The 15,427-nt window shown below is 47.8% G+C and overlaps 1 protein-coding gene across 10 annotated transcripts in view; it reads left to right on the forward strand.

Moving 5' to 3' along the window:
- Positions 1-15,427, forward strand: part of POU2F3 (POU class 2 homeobox 3) — an 80,523-nt gene that overhangs the window by 27,775 nt on the left and 37,321 nt on the right. For 7 of the 10 annotated variants that reach the window (XM_060160614.1, XM_060160609.1, XM_060160605.1 and 4 more), the window contains exon 3: positions 2,375-2,409. In XM_060160614.1, the coding sequence (XP_060016597.1) occupies positions 2,375-2,409 (35 nt within the window). Of the gene's footprint in view, positions 1-1,191; positions 1,307-2,374; positions 2,410-4,644; positions 4,674-15,427 lie in introns of those variants that run through there. The other 3 variants (XM_060160606.1, XM_060160611.1, XM_060160612.1) reach the window with 3 other exon arrangements.

The raw sequence follows: 15,427 nt of genomic DNA on the forward strand, positions 1-15,427 counted from the left end.
TCTAAATGAAATTATATATTTGTTTTCTTATTCCTTTCATGTCTCCTCAACTAGAAAAGAAGCTCCGTGTGGTCAAGGACTTCTGTCTATCTTTTCCAGTATTCTATTTCCAGTGCCTAGAACAGTGCCTGGTATAGAGAGTGTATTTAGCAAATACTTGTGGAATGAATGAATTTGCTTTTGGGTCAAATTTTAAAATCACTCCTTACTAGGCCACCTTTACAATGTCATGAAATAATTTTTAATATAAAAGCAATTTTATCTTTAAGTCTACACACACACACACACACACACACACACACACACTATTTTCAGTCTGTGGGCCCTTCCCATCTTAACTCCCCTCACAGATTATCTATTTAGGCTTCGTTAGTCTCAAAATCAGGCTGCTATTCAAAGATGACTTCCCGTCTCACGAATTTCCTCTTTCTCGGAATCCTATAGCCCTCAACTTCTGCCGTCATCTTGCTGGCCCAGCTGCTCTCGGAGACGCTTCACAGCCAATCATACAGACAAGGGCTTCACTTACCCGTTGTTTAGAACAGAGCAGAGGGAAGGGGGCTTAGCTCAAAGCTCCAGAGGATTCTCCTGGACCCCATTCACTCATCTGTCAGGTGTTTCTTGAGCCTCTGCCCCATGTTAGGAACTGTGGTGGCCATCGAGGAGAAAAATGAATATCATCCTCCTAGTTTTCAAGGAATTCAGAGACTAGAGGGAGAGAGAAGCATGCAGACAAATAAAGAGTTACATTACATGTGCCATGCGGCTGGTAGAGAAGCCTGAAGGACCAGAGAGAAGGGGGACCAACTCTGTGGAAGGGAACAGTGCATGGAGGTGTGGAAAAGGGAGAGGTGTGGCGCGTTTGGACATGAGCGAGCTTTCCATGAGTCTGGAGCACAGGGTACATGGGAGGGAGGGAGGTGAGATCATGAGAGGCAGCAGACAAAGCAGGGAAGGTAGGCAGAAACCAGGTCATACCGGGAATTATATGTTAGACTAAGAAATTTGGACTTCATTCCAAAGCTATTGAAGAACCGATGGAAGCAGAAGAATTTTCTGATTGAAAGTTCTGAATTCATTCACATGTTCATTTATTCATTCATTCAACCAATATAACTTGAGCTCCTATTATATACTAAGCCTAGTGCTAGGCTCTGGGTGGTATTTAATATCATTTTCTTGCCATTATAGAGCCAATAATCCATGGGGCACAAAGGAAGATTGTTTGGCAGCTCCTGCCCTGAAGAGCTGTATGAATAGGAAATTTAATTATAGCAAAGAATGGAAGCAATTTCCTTAATAACAGGTATATGTTTAAGCAGATTTTGGTATCTCCATAAATGGAATATTATGGAGCCATTAAAAATGATCTTTGCAAACATAGGAGAAAGATTTATGACGTTCCTTAATAGTGTAGGAGAAAGATTATGACACTCACTGGAAAATGCAGGGTAAAAAATCTATACAGGGCTTCCCTGGTGGCGCAGTAGTTGAGAGTCCGCCTGCCGATGCAGGGGACACGGGTTCGTGCCCCGGTCCGGGAAGATCCCACATGCCGCGGAGCGGCTGGGCCCGTGAGCCATGGCCGCTGAGCCTGCGCGTCCGGAGCCTGTGCTCCGCAACGGGAGAGGCCACAACAGTGAGAGGCCCATGTACCGCAAAAAAAAAAAAAAAAAATTGAGTAAAAAAAAAAAAAATCTATACAGAGCGATATATATCAATGAGGAAAAACAAGCATAAAAAAGACCATAAAATATACAAAAATATTAATTGCAGCTGCCTCTCTCTAGATGGATTTTTCTGCTACTTTTTACTTTTTACTTTTTCTGTACCAAAAAGTTTTCTCTATTAAGCACACATTTACTTTTTCAACCCAACATTTATTATAAAGGGAAAAAGATGAATAAAACCAAGAATGAAAGTTGGGGGTGGGTGGAAACAGGGGTGACACTCATCTACCTGACATGATTTAGGTGTCATCAATGCGGGAGGCCTTCCTGCCTTCGGGCAATTCCTTTAGGATTTGTGGCCGGCCATTCCTTGCTTTTCCATTACAGCATGTATCACAGCTTCTGTCTGAGGGCATTTGGCAGAAGCAGTCTGGTGTGGCAAGTTCTAATCTCAGTTAGACTCTATGTGACCTTGGACAAGTCAGTCTCCCCTTTCCCTGGTTACCTACCTTCCTGAAGGAGATTTTCCAAAGACTTTTCCAGGAAACAGGATAAGCAAGAAGATTCTGGCCACAGGGCAGGCATTTTGTTCTTTTTCAAAATAAAGATAAGCCCATCCCAACATCCTATTTTCCACTAACTTTCAGTCTCTTCCAATCCTGCTAGCTATTAATGTTTTCTTTTTTTTTTTTAATCTCTTCCAGGAAATGATCGAAACGGCTTAGATTTCAACAGGCAGGTAAGGACATTCAGAAGAAAACCTTTATTCTATAAATTTTGGGGGTCATTCATACTATGTTAGGTGTGGGGACACAAAGATTAAGGGAAGTTTGAGGGTGTTTATTCATAGACTCATAGCTCTCAGAATTGAAAGGTGTCTTTCAAGGGCTTTTGCATCCAACCCCTCCCCCAATCCACAATCCAACGTTGGGGTCACCTCTTCATTATGTCCTCAAAAGAGTACTGACAGCGGAGCCCTATTTAGGATTATCTGTTGGCTGGATGTGGTCTGGAATCTAAGACCACAACTCTTTTCCCATCAAAGCTCCGCTTGAGTTGCCTCTTGGGCAAGTCTGTTTGCAAGGCCTGACTATGTGTAGAGGAATTTGTGGAGGTGCAAAAGATGGAGGGTTGGGTTCCTCAGGGAACTCCTGATTTATTTATTTATTCATTTACTTCTAACATTTTTACTGAAGTATAATTGCTTTACAATGGTGTGTCAGTTTCTGCTTTACAACAAAGTGAATCAGCTATACATAAACATATATCGCCATATCTCCTCTCTCTTGCGTCTCGCCTCCACCCTCCCTATCCCACCCCTCTAGGTGGTCACAAAGCAGCGAGCTGATCTCCCTGTGCTATGTGGCTGCTTCCCACTAGCTATCTACCTTACGTTTGGTAGTGTATATACATCCATGCCACTCTCTCACTTTGTCCCAGCTTACCCTTCTCACTCCCCGTGTCCTCAAGTCCATTTTCTGTAGGTCTACGTCTTTATTCCCGTCTTGCCCCTAGGTTCTTCATGACCATTTTTTTTTTTTTTAGATTCCATATATATGTGTTAGCATACGATATTTGTTTTTCTCTTTCTGATTTACTTCACTCTGTATGACAGACTCTAGGTCCATCCACCTCACTGCAAATAACTCAATTTCATTTCTTTTTATGGCTGAGTAGTATTCCATTGTATATATGTGCCACATCTTCTTTAGCCATTCATCTGTCGATGGACACTTAGGTTTCTTCCAAGTCCTGGCTATTGTAAATAGCCAAAGGAACTCCCGATTTAAAAGAAGATAGAGGACAAAACAGGGGAGCCAGGACAAAAAGAGCTCTGGAAGGAGGGTGTAACCCAGCTCAGTGGGACAATGGAGATACAAGGTGGGCGCCTTTAAAGGAACAAGCTGGGTGGAGTTCAAGTTAGTCGGGGAGGGTTTCAGGCAGGGGAAGGTGGTGTTGGACGGATTGAAGGATGGATAGATCTGGATGTGTGAAGAGGAGGGTGAATGAAGAGAGGACCTTCCCATTGAAGTTAGAGGCTGATGGGAAGATTGGGGGCTGAGGGCAAAGACAAGGTGTGATGTCAGATGGTGGGAGGGTTCATTGGGGGGACAAAGTCTAAACTGGAGACAAGCAGGAAGCAACACTGGGCCCTAGAGTGAGGCAGAGACGTGAGAATTAGAAACAAAGTCAGAAAGCCTGGGTTTGGGTCCTGTTTGGGCCACCAGCTAGCTGTATAAGTTTGGTCAAGTCACTTAATAATTTTAGTATGAGTTTTCTCAGCTGAAAAATTAATTTATTTCATAAATTAGGGGTGGGGGAGGGAACACGTACTGTGCCAGATGTGGGAATACAAAGAAAATTAAGACATGATCTCTTCCCTGGAGGAGCTCACAGTCTAGATTGAGGAGTGGGGGAGATAGAGATAGAGGGAGAGGGAGAGGGGAGGGGAGAGAGAAACTCTTGAGTGGATAATTATAATACAATCTCATTCATGCTTTATTGAAGGCGTGTAAAAAGCATGGTGTCAAACAGAAATGAGAATACTTCATTCTTCCCGGTAGCTCAGGGCAGGCTTCACGGAGGAGGTGATATTTGATTCTAGCTCTGAAGAGTCAGTAGAGTTTGTCAAGCAGAGAAGAATGGGCTAGAGAAGGAGACAGCCAGGGGGAAGGAAAGACAACCCCAATTTGGGGATACATTTGATACTCACTAGGGGTCCTTCCCACTCATATCCAGAGTCCAAGTTTAGAAGCAAGTCAGGGGTGGAGGTCAAACTCAGACATATGTTCTTCTCCTCCTTTATCTGTAGAGTGATTTGAAGTCCCTACTAACATTCCTGAAAGGCTTTTAACTCTGGGTACACCTTCACGGTTGGAGAGGAACAATCTGGAGTCCTAACCAAAACCTCTTAGGCAACTTCTGCAATTGTGTTCATTGGGGAAGTTTGCTAACACGTGGAGGCCAACTACTCTCCCTCTTCCCTCAAGACCTAAGACAGAGGTAGGCTTCAGTTAAAGACACATCTAGGTGAGCTACGAGGAAGGACTTGCAGCCAATGTGGCTTATCAAACAATGGAAAAGCTACCAAGGGAGGGAGACTGTGGAATCAGCTTCTCTCTCAGGGTCTTTAAAGATGAGACAGATTCTCATCTAAGGATAGTTTGGCCAGGTTTGTTTCCAGGGCAGGAGGATGGAGGACATTCCCGAGGATTGAGTGATCCTGATGTGGCCTGGTTGGGATGTGGCCTGTTGCCTGTGCTTTCCGAGGGTCCGCCTCTCATGGTCCCTTGGACGAGATGTACGTGGAGGAGCCCATCCCACACCAAGACATGGTGGCACCAGCCCAGCCCGGAGGTGGCCCGCTCCACAGGCCCGGTGGGTTTGGCTGCCTGTGTGATCTTTCTAGAGCTTGGGAAACCCTCGTGCTTAGGACAAGGCTAGGGACAGCCCCTCTGGCCCCAGCAGCCTACAGAGAGGCCCCGGCCCTTTGAACATCCTTTGGGGTATGGTTTCCCCACCAGTTGGGAGAAAGTTTCCTGGCTTCTGTCAGGGGAAGGCCTCACTAGCGTTCACTTCCCTTCGATGAGCCTCGTGGGAAGGGGGGAGTTCCACCCTCCCCTGGGAAGGGTTTTTGGATTTCTCATTACTGACGAGAACAGACACAAAGATCTTTTCTTTAAAGAGGTTGGAATTTGGGAGGAAGAGAGGCTCAGCTGGTCACGCTCATTTACACACTTAGACTGGAGCTCTTCTCTGTGCACAAGCACACGTGTCCACGCCCTCCCTAAGGCCCTCCTCGCTCCCTCTCACTGTCTCTCGGATGCCTCAGATACCAAGGCCCACACCCTCACATTCTCACCAGTTCACTTGCGGGCCTGCAGGTGGGCGCCAGGATTTCTCAGGCCCTTGCACTGACAGTGATACCCTCGTGCTTCATAACAAGGGAAGTAAACCAAAGTTGGCGACCCCGAGCCCCTGGGCAAAGTGCTGTTGTCACTTTATCTCATCTGATTCTCACTGTATACCAAGTGTTACTATCCCCCTTAGACAGGTAAGGAAATTGCCTCCCAGGCAGCCCCACCTGATTAGGCAAAGGATTTGAGAGGTTAAGTAATCTGCTGAAGGTCACTCCGATTGGTCAGCTGGCAGAGCCAGGACTTGAACCCACATCTCTTTGACTCCAGAGCTCATTTTTCCCATGATGCCTTGCAGCAGCCTCCTCTGCAGTCTCTCATCTCCCCTCTTCCTGAACATACACATCGTCCTTAGAGAGAGGCCTGGGAGCCAGCGGCTGGGTGTGACCTCACCATGACTAACTGGGAGGAAGTGGGAGGTGCAGGGAGCGGGGAGGGGAAGAAGGAGTGTTGTGTAGGCGCGGCCTCTGTGTCTGATACAGAGACGGGGTGGCAGACGCAGGAGAGCAAAGGATGAGTCGCTGCCCTTGGTGAGGCTCACATTGGAAGGCCCCAAGCCAGGCGGTGCAGCTGGGAATTGCAGCCAGGCTCTGGGCGCACTGCTGTCCTAAGGTTGCGTGAGCGAAGGACGCTGCCTCATCATGAAGTTTCATGCTGAGCCTCTTAACTTCCTGGTCCCAGGAAAGCAGCCTGAGCCTGTTTGGGAGATAATTGTGAACTGACCCAGAGACCCAGAAACAGGGCCACCCCTCAGTCCCCAGGAAAGCTTAAGACAGAGTTGGGAGGCAACCGAACAAGGCCAGATCCCTGGACAGGGAATCAGAGGTCCTGGGTGCTGGTGCTGTTTCCACCCTACACAGTCCTCTTCCCCTTTCTGGGCCTTAGTGTCCTCATGAATAAAAGGAAGATATTTGCTTGAGATGATTGCTAAGACCCCTGCAGTCTGTACGTTATGGTCCCATCGATATTCTCATGCCATATCCTGTTTGGTTTTGCTTCCACTTTCCTTTCATGTTTTTCTTTGAAGAGAAATGGGGAAGAGAGTGTCCATTTCTTCACCCTGAGCTGTAGAGAGTGAGGAGAAATATGTCACGTGGAAACTTTCCAGCCTTTATGATCTTGTGTGATCCAGCGAAAAGAATCTTTTGAAATTCAAGGGGCAGAGACAGGAGGACCCAGCAGGTTGGATCTAGGGCCAAACATTCACTCTTTGAATATTTAGTCTTTCCTAAGAGCTGGAGAGAGTGTGTCACTGGTAAGAAGATAAATGGCAATGAACTCTGCAGTGCATTCTGTAAGAGACATAAGAGTACTGAGCTCTGAGATAGTGCCCAAGGATGTCACCAAAGAGATGGTGTTGAAGCGGGTGACAAGGGAAGAGAAGGGGATTTGATTGACGGGCAGAGAGGGGAGGCAAGAATATTCCAGGCATAGGAGACAGTAAGGGTGAAGCCTCACTATGTAAAAGGGAACTGTGAGAAGGTCAGCATGGGATGTGATGGTGGAAGATGAGGCTGGGCCGGATTGTGCAGACCTTTGAACGCCCAGCAAAGAAGTTTATTTATTTATTTGTTAATTTGGCTGTGCTGCATGGCTTGTGTCATCTTAGTTCCCCGATCAGGAATTGAACCCGGGCCCTCGGCAGGGAAAGCGCAGAGCCCTAACCACTGGACCGCCAGGGAATTCCCAAGAAGTTTAGATTTTATCCTGTGGGCATTTTCAAGCATAACTAGTTTGATTTAATGGAAGAGCCTTAGAAGGGGGTGTGGGTGCGGAGGGAAGGAAGGATGAATGACGCACTGATGCAAGAGAGGCCTGATGGGATGCCATTGTGGTAGGAGGAGTTGGCAATGCCAAAGAGAGGGATTAAGCACACAGACTTAGAGCCAGACGACCTGGGTTTGACTCCTGGGCTTGGCACTACCTGGCGGTGTGACCTTGGGCAAGTTCTTCAACTTCTGTGTTCCTCGGTCTCCTCATCTTACAGGTGGGGAGAATAATGGTACCTATCTCACAGGGCTGTTGTTAGCATGTGTGTGTATGCGTGTGTGCGTGCGTGTGTGTGTGTGTGCGTGCACGTGTATACCTCTTAGACAATGTCTAGAACGTGTAAACTGTATAGGTATTTGCTATTATTATTCCTGTGTCAGGAAAGCATGGAGAGACTCAGATTTGAGAGAGATTTTGGGTATAAAATCAGGAGGATTTTGTCAACAGTTTGGATATGGACAGCTAAGGAAGGGGAAGGGTCCAGCAGGATTCTTAGGTTTCTAGCTTGGGATACTGAGCGTTAGCGGGACTGTAACCAGAGATCAAGAGAACGGGAGGTCCAGCCAGTTTGTCCAGATGATGGGAAGAGGACAAAGGGCAGATAATGGACAATAGGTGCTCAATACGTGGTGAGAAATTTGGACCTGGAGCCCAGCAGACAGGTCAGGATGCATACTGAGAGTCACCATCGAATTGTGTTAACCAAAGTGATGGGAGGGAGTGAAGTCACCTATAGGGAAGGTGCGCAGACTGGGATGAGAACCCAGGGCAGACCTGGAGAGAAGGAACATGTAGGGGACAGGCTGAGGAATGGCTACCCATAGATGAGACCAAGAAGGAGTGGTTAAAGGGATGGGAGGAGAACCACACCCACAAAGGAGAGACTTTCATATGAAGGTGGGGATAGCAGACAGCATCACAGCACGCAGAGATATTGTAGAGCCCCAGCCTGGAAGTGGCCACGGTTTGGCAGTGAGGTGAACACTGGTGGCCTCATCATAGCATCTCTAGCGTCTGTGGTGAGAGCAGAAGCCAGATTGCTGTCGTCGAGGGGTAAGGAGAAGTTAGGAAATGATGGAGACGAGGACTGCAGAATTCCGTTTCAAGGAGTGGGATGTTAAAGGGATGCAGATGTTGGCTGAAAATGGAGACAGTGTGAAGGGAAGGTTTTGGGGATGAGGGAGACTTTGGTGAGTTGTGGGCCTGGGGAGAGATAGGAGATGCCATAGGGGAGACAGAAAAGAGAGAACATGGGTGCAGGGTTTAGCCTAGGAGAAGAGAAGGGCTCTTCTGGGAGGGAGGGAGGGAGGAAAGGCTGAGTGCCCTGTGGGTGAAGTCAGGAGCCTGAGGGACAGCCTCCTGTTCACAGAGTTTCTCCACTTCCATTTCCTGCTCTTTTTTTTTTGGCTGCGTTGGGTCTTCGTTGCTGAGCTCAGGCTTTCTCTAGCTCTGGTGAGCGGGGGCTACTCTCTTTGTTGTGGTGCGCTGGCTTCTCATAGTGGTGGCTTCTCTTGTTGCAGAGCATGGTCTCTAGGCGTGTGGGCTTCAGTAGTTGTGGCCTGCGGGCTCAGTAGTTGTGGCGCACAGGCTTAGTTGCTCCATGGCATGTGGGATCTTCCCAGATCAGGGATCGAACCCATGTGCCCTGAGTTGGCAGGCAGACTCTGAACCACTGCGCCACCAGGGAAGTCCCCATTTCCTGCTCTTTCAACCAACAGCTAACTTCAGAAGAACACTAGGAAGTATCATTGGCTTAAAGGGGCTTGGAGAGTCCACAGTGACAGATGCACACCTGGGGAGCCTTGCCCTGCTCTGTGCCGGTGACTTCTGGGCTCCTCGTCATCCAGGGCTGTGGGTGTCCACCAGACCCATCAGAATGATGTCTCCACCTATGCTGTTGAAAGCTAAGTCTTGCTAGAAGTCTTCACAAAAGTTCTCTGAGGCCAGAAGAGAGTGAAGCAAGCTGGCAGTTGTCTCTCTCCCTGAGCTTCCTACCCCCAAAACTGAGACCCAGTGGCCTGGGATTCTATCTCAGCCCCAGGCCTGGCAGCATTCTCAGCTCTCCTGCGGCCGCAACATTCAGCCCTCCAGTGCCTCTCTCGGGAACCCGTCCAGCTAGTCCAGAGCAGTGGTCCCACTGTGCTCCCATAGAGCGTTTGGTTTTGAATCAAATGGGATTTTCCTTCGCCGTTTTCATGACTGTGAACTACCACGGATTCTTTTTTTTGAATTTTTGAATTTTATTTTATTTATTTTTTATACAGCAAGTTCTTATTAGTTATCTATTTTATACATATTAGTGTATATATGTCAGTCCCACAGATTCTGGCTGCTCCCGGCATGCGTTGATTGTAGTGTTTAATCAGCTCAATGGGACATCTTCTCTAAAATCAACAAAATTCAGACTAAGTAAAGGTCTCTGAGGATTCTGAATGAAGGAGAGGCTTCTCCGGGGAGGCGCATGATGGAGACACAGGGGAGGCAGGACCAGACTCTCAAGTGAAGGTCTGCAGTGAAGACATAGTGAGCCCCTCCCCCAGGCACCCAGGGAGCAGCCCCAGGAGGGCCGGCACCACAGTAGCTGAGCACCAGAGGACAAGGGAGGGAATTAATTGACCACATTTGACCGTTTAGTTGCACAAACCTGTGTCTAGCTGTGAGGGGTCAGAGGGGAGTAGAACGTGGTCCCTGCCCACGGGAGCTCCCAGCTGGTGGGAAGAAAATGCAGCAGAGGCTGCGGAGGGGAGGGAGGGCCCCTACACTGTAATAATCCTGATGGGGCTGGTTCAGTGAGTCTAGGAAAGCCAGGCAGGTGTGTAGAGCCAGGGGTAGTTGCCCCAATAAGCTGGAGGGAGACTCTGAGACCTCCCTGTGAAAGACCTTGGAGGATGAGAATTAAGGATGGCGAAACTCTTGATCCTCTGAGGCTTGTTTCCCTCTGCTGCAAGATCCTTCTTCTGGTCCTGTACTTCCGGGTTGAGGCAGGGTTATTGAGGGTGGATGGGCAGACTAAGAGAAGAGGATGCAGAGCCAGCAAGCCACATTTTGCTCAACCCTAAGCAGTAGGGTTGGGTTTTAGAGTGTTGATGTATAACATCCTTCTTCCTTCCCCCTCCAAGGTACCAAAGCAGTTGAAAAAAATAGATACAGGAGCCTGACAGATAGAGCTGCAGGGGGGACTGGGTTGGTTTTTTGTTTGTTTGTTTTTAGAGTGTTTTTATCGCCAAAAAGAAAGTGACACGGCTACCCTAGGAAACATTGCTATAAAAATCATTTAACAATAAAATTATAAAGACAAAGTAATGACAAAGATAGTGGATAATTCTACCAGAAAGCCTAGATGGACAAAAAATGTAGAGTGGACATCAAAACATAGCTCTTATATCTTTGTCAAACAAGAGGAGAGGAGAGCAATAAAATATTGCTTTTAGGAGATACCCTTTAAAAAATGTACAATTTATTCTAAAAGGCTGCACTTGAACAACAGGCCAGAACTTATATTCACTTAACTTGTTGGGGGACATGGCTTTGATGTGTAGCCACAACGGACTTTCAAAGGCCTTGCTCCAGAATTAAATACATCCACCTGGCACAGATAGAGCTGGTGGAGAACAGGCCATAAAGTACCCTCCTAGCCAACAGGCAGGTCTCAGAAGGAGTCAAGTCGCACACACCCACTTCCTTCTAAACCTGTGTTCTCAGCCTTATCAGACCGAATGTTCCTTGTAACAAGGATGCTATAAAGCCCCTTCAATATCCTAGAATGAAATTTATAGAAAACATACATAAAAATCGGTAAGATACTCTCATTTGAATAAGGATTCAAAGGAGAATGAAAAAAATTAAAATGATATAATATGTATTTCAGCAAGTAAATGCTTGGGCACATTCCTCTGGAAGGTTTGATGAGCTAGTAGGATGCTTGCGCCTATATGAAGGTGACAGACACAAGTACAGACTGATATTGGTATGCTCTGCTGGCAGCTGAAAAGCCATGATTTTCCAAAATGTTAAACAACTCTTGGTAAACTTCCAAACAAAATAAAATATAATCTTTCCTCAATTTATACAGAAAATGGCATCCCGGAAAAAGTCAGTGCATATCAGAAGTGTGCCAAAGATACGTTGTGCCTGTATAAAAACTGGAACTGGGCTCTAGGCTCGTGTGATACAGGCAGGCTTTTTACGGACACGAGTGTCCAGTGGGGCGTTTGAAAGTCGGATGCGAGTTGTACAGGACACGAGCAAGAGTTTCTTGTCTGGTACTGTCTTCTGCGTCGCAGGATGTCTAGAATGCCTGTCCTCTGCCTGGTAAATGCAAATACAGCCTCCTAATTATTAAGACAGAAAAACCACCACATAGATTTCAGAGAATGACCTTCAGGTTTGCTGTCATCCCCAGTGAGGACAGCTGACCTAGACTCACCAGGGACATAGGTCACTTCTACCAGGAGGCAGAGGGCGAGATGCTCCTCTAGCTGTGATCCTTCCACACAGAAAGACAAGGCAGTGGAAAATGGAGGCTCCCCAGCACTGGGAAGAGGCACCCCCAAATAATACACACAGACCTGCCCTCAGAGAACTTACTTGCTATCCAATGAAGGAGACAGGTCTGAAAAGTTCCTTAAAATGTCAGAACGAGGGATATGTAAACCAGTGCAGCTTCAACAGGGAATAAGCTGGGCTTATTGAGTAACAAGGTTGATGGAGAACAGAATTTTCAGGCAGGAGATCATTGGTGAGAAGAAATGATTCCTTTCTCCAAAGTGATTTCCCCATTGTAGTCAAGATAATATAACAATAGAAATAGTTATTGGATCCTGCCTGTGTGCAGGCGCTGAGCGCCAAACGCTTCATGGTTATTGTTCCATTTATTACTTAGAGCGACACTGTGAGCTCATTGGGATTATTCCAATTCTATAGATGAGAAAACTGAGACTCTGAGAGGTTAAGGAATTTTCCCACAATCACTCCATCCATAAGTGGGGAATTTAAAGCCAGGCTGGCCAGACTCCAGACTCCATGGCTCTCCTGCTCCATGGCCCTGCTCGTCTTGGAGGAGGCGGTTCCACGTAGCAGCTGAGCCGATTGTCTGTGTTGGCCAACTCTCCGCGTCTCACAGTCTCATCCAAAAGTGAGAACAGTCATAGAGCCTACTTTCCAGTCATGTTGTAAGGGTTAATTATAGATAAGATACACAACTTAGAATAGGCTCTGACATACAGTCATCGACCAATAAACATTAGCTGCTATTACTTCTGATGAATGAGAACCCATCATTTTCTCTTCCCCTTCTCTCCCTGGATGGCTGCTGCACTGGGCTTGCACCAGTTTAGATGGGCGGCATCTAAACTGGTGTTTAGATGTTATCAGAAAGGAAATTTTTTTCTGAGATCCACGATCTCTCCATCTAAGCTTCCCCCACCTACCCCAAGTTTGGGTGGGACGCAAATGATGAGTGTCTTTGCATTTTGGGAGGTGGAAATTTGTCCTCCTTTGCCAATCATGCTCTGCTCTTTGGCCTGAGGCTCAGCTGTCAACTGTGTCCTGTTTGTGGCCTGGGCAGCAGCCTTGGCATTCGATGGACTGAGCCTTGTTGAGAGCAGCACGGTGTGGAGCAGGTAGGAATGGGAGTGGCCGGGGTTTTCGGGAGCCCTGCCCCTAGAACACCCTGGTTGACCCAGCTACCCACAACACCAGCACAAAGCCTCTCTGCGGTACTGGGTGTCGGGCCAGCTCATTCAGGCTGCAGCACGGGCACAAGCCCACAGTGCATCTCGATGGCGAGTGGAGACCAAATGTTCCTCTCCACTCAGGTGTGGGGTGCAGAGTGGTGAGGCACAAGAGGAGGAGGGAAGTGTCAGAACCCTCTCCCTGATTCTGCAGGGATCCAAAAGGGGGATTTCTTTGGAGATTTGAACGAGTTGCCTTTGGTGGGTATAGATTCTGGTAAAGCAGGGCCAGTTCATCCCCCTCTCACTTAGGAGTCTTTTTGGAGCAGGGGTCTTGAAAAGGAAGCTGGAGTTGGCCCCAGTGGCAGAAGAAGTTAATACCACCCTGAGTTGAAAGGCACTGGGCCATGCCCTTCATAAGCAGTATCTCCTTGAAACCTTACAGCAACCTAGAGCAGTAGCTTTTAGAACTCCCATTTTACAGATGAGGAAACTGAGTCTCAGAAAGGTCAAGAGACTTGCTTGGAATCAGGATTCAAACCAAGGATGATGGGATGTGCGAGGCACTTTACCTAAAGTTATATCTTACTGGGTATTACTTCATCCTTTCGACAGCCCGGTGAGGTAAGCATGATTATTCCCATTATATAGCTGGGGTAACTAGAGCTCAGAGAGGTTAAGTAATTTTTACCCAAGGTGGAGCTCAGATATACAACAGGCCTGTCTGACTCTACACTGTGTCAGGCTGCTTTTGCGAGAGACAGAGAGATCCTGCAAATCGACAAGCCCTAATGTTGCCCAGAGCCCCTCATCTGATATTTGCACAGTACTTTTCCACAGGTCCCAAGCCCTCATGCTCACACCGCAGACCTCTCGCGGCCGGGGCTTGCCAGCTCGCACGGCAGAGATGCTATCTGCAGGCTCAGGGAAGGCTGCCAGGGGAAGGGCGGGGCGAAGAAGGGTTTCTACCCAGAGGGTTCCCCTACCCCAAGTGCAGGAGCACCTCCCTGGGCCTGTGCGTGAGAAGGGTGCAGGGAGGAGAGGGGCGTTTTCTTGTGTGCGTGCCTGCAGGGCAGGGGGTGGGACCTGCCCTTCTCGTTGCCCCCCTGTCAGAGGGCTGTCGAGGCAGCTCTAGTACCTGGGAGATTCTCCTTCTCCCAGAATCACAGCTGCGGCAGAAAATAAACTTTTCCCCCTCAAACTTCCCTCTCCTAGTCTAGCCTGAGAATGGCTTTGGAGGCAGCGCTTAGGGCTCAGGGGCTGTTTCCTTGTAGCTGCTCAGTTCCCTACCAGGCCACATCCCATCTCACGGCCCCCTCTGCTTGACAACTTACAGAGGACCCCATTAAGCCAATAAGTTTTAACTCACAATAGCTATTAAACAAGTGTTATCATTCTCATTTGACAAGGAACTGAGACTCAGAATGGTAAAGTGACTTCAATTAAGTGGCAGAGCCAGGACTTACTCAATGTACCTTTATTCAGTGTCTACTTGATAATAGGCGCTGTGTGCAGTGCTGGTCTGCTGTCTCCAAATCCAGCTTATTCTACTAATCGGCTGACCCCATTGCCCCCATCGCCGCCTGGGCCTCTGCTGCTTTTGTTCAGATCTGGTGTCAGGACTCCCTTCCCTCTCCCCTGCGAGGCCACTAAAATACCCTTGGCTCCCAACCCCCAAGGATCCTTGGTTCACACCCTGTTTTGTTTTTCTGTCTTGGCAGCCCCTCCCCTGAGCTGGCATCTTCTAACATTTTCTCCACAGACTTCGCTGGCATGGACTGTTGCAGGGTGTCTGGTTTTAGGCTTGCACATGGCAGTGTAGTAGTGGTCAGAGGTCCAGCTCTGGCGTCGCACAGACCTGGATTTGAATCTCAGCTCTACCAACAGAAGCTGTGGAACCCGGTCACTCACCCTCCCCAAGCCTCAGTTTCTGCCTTTGTAAAAAAGGGGTAAATCATAGCGTCAACCTAATAGTATTGTTAGGAGGAGGATTACAAGCAATCTTGAGTATAAACTGTCCGGGACATAGTAAGTGCTCAATAAACTGGGCTATTGTTGCTCTTGCAACAGGATTGGTTCTAGATGCCCCGTTTCACATCAGCCTGGCTCCAGCTTGCGCTTCCTCTTAGCTCTGCCCTTGGGATCCTCTGAAGGCCGGAGGTTCACCGTTTTCCAGATGGCAGTTCTGCTCATTTTCCCCTCAACTGCTGGCATCCCTCTGAGTGCTCTTACTTGTGCCCTTGTACCTGACTCAGCCTGTTACTAGAGGAATAATAAGAAAAATATGCCAGACTCAGTTGGTGCCGGGTAAATACAGGCATGTCTCACCATACCTAAAAGGGTGGTTCCCGAAATATTGTACCTAAGTCAAAGTTTTATCAACTAAATTCTTTTTTTT

The sequence above is a fragment of the Lagenorhynchus albirostris genome, chromosome 9, assembly GCF_949774975.1.
Source record: "Lagenorhynchus albirostris chromosome 9, mLagAlb1.1, whole genome shotgun sequence".
NCBI classification, from domain to species: Eukaryota; Metazoa; Chordata; class Mammalia; order Artiodactyla; family Delphinidae; genus Lagenorhynchus; species Lagenorhynchus albirostris.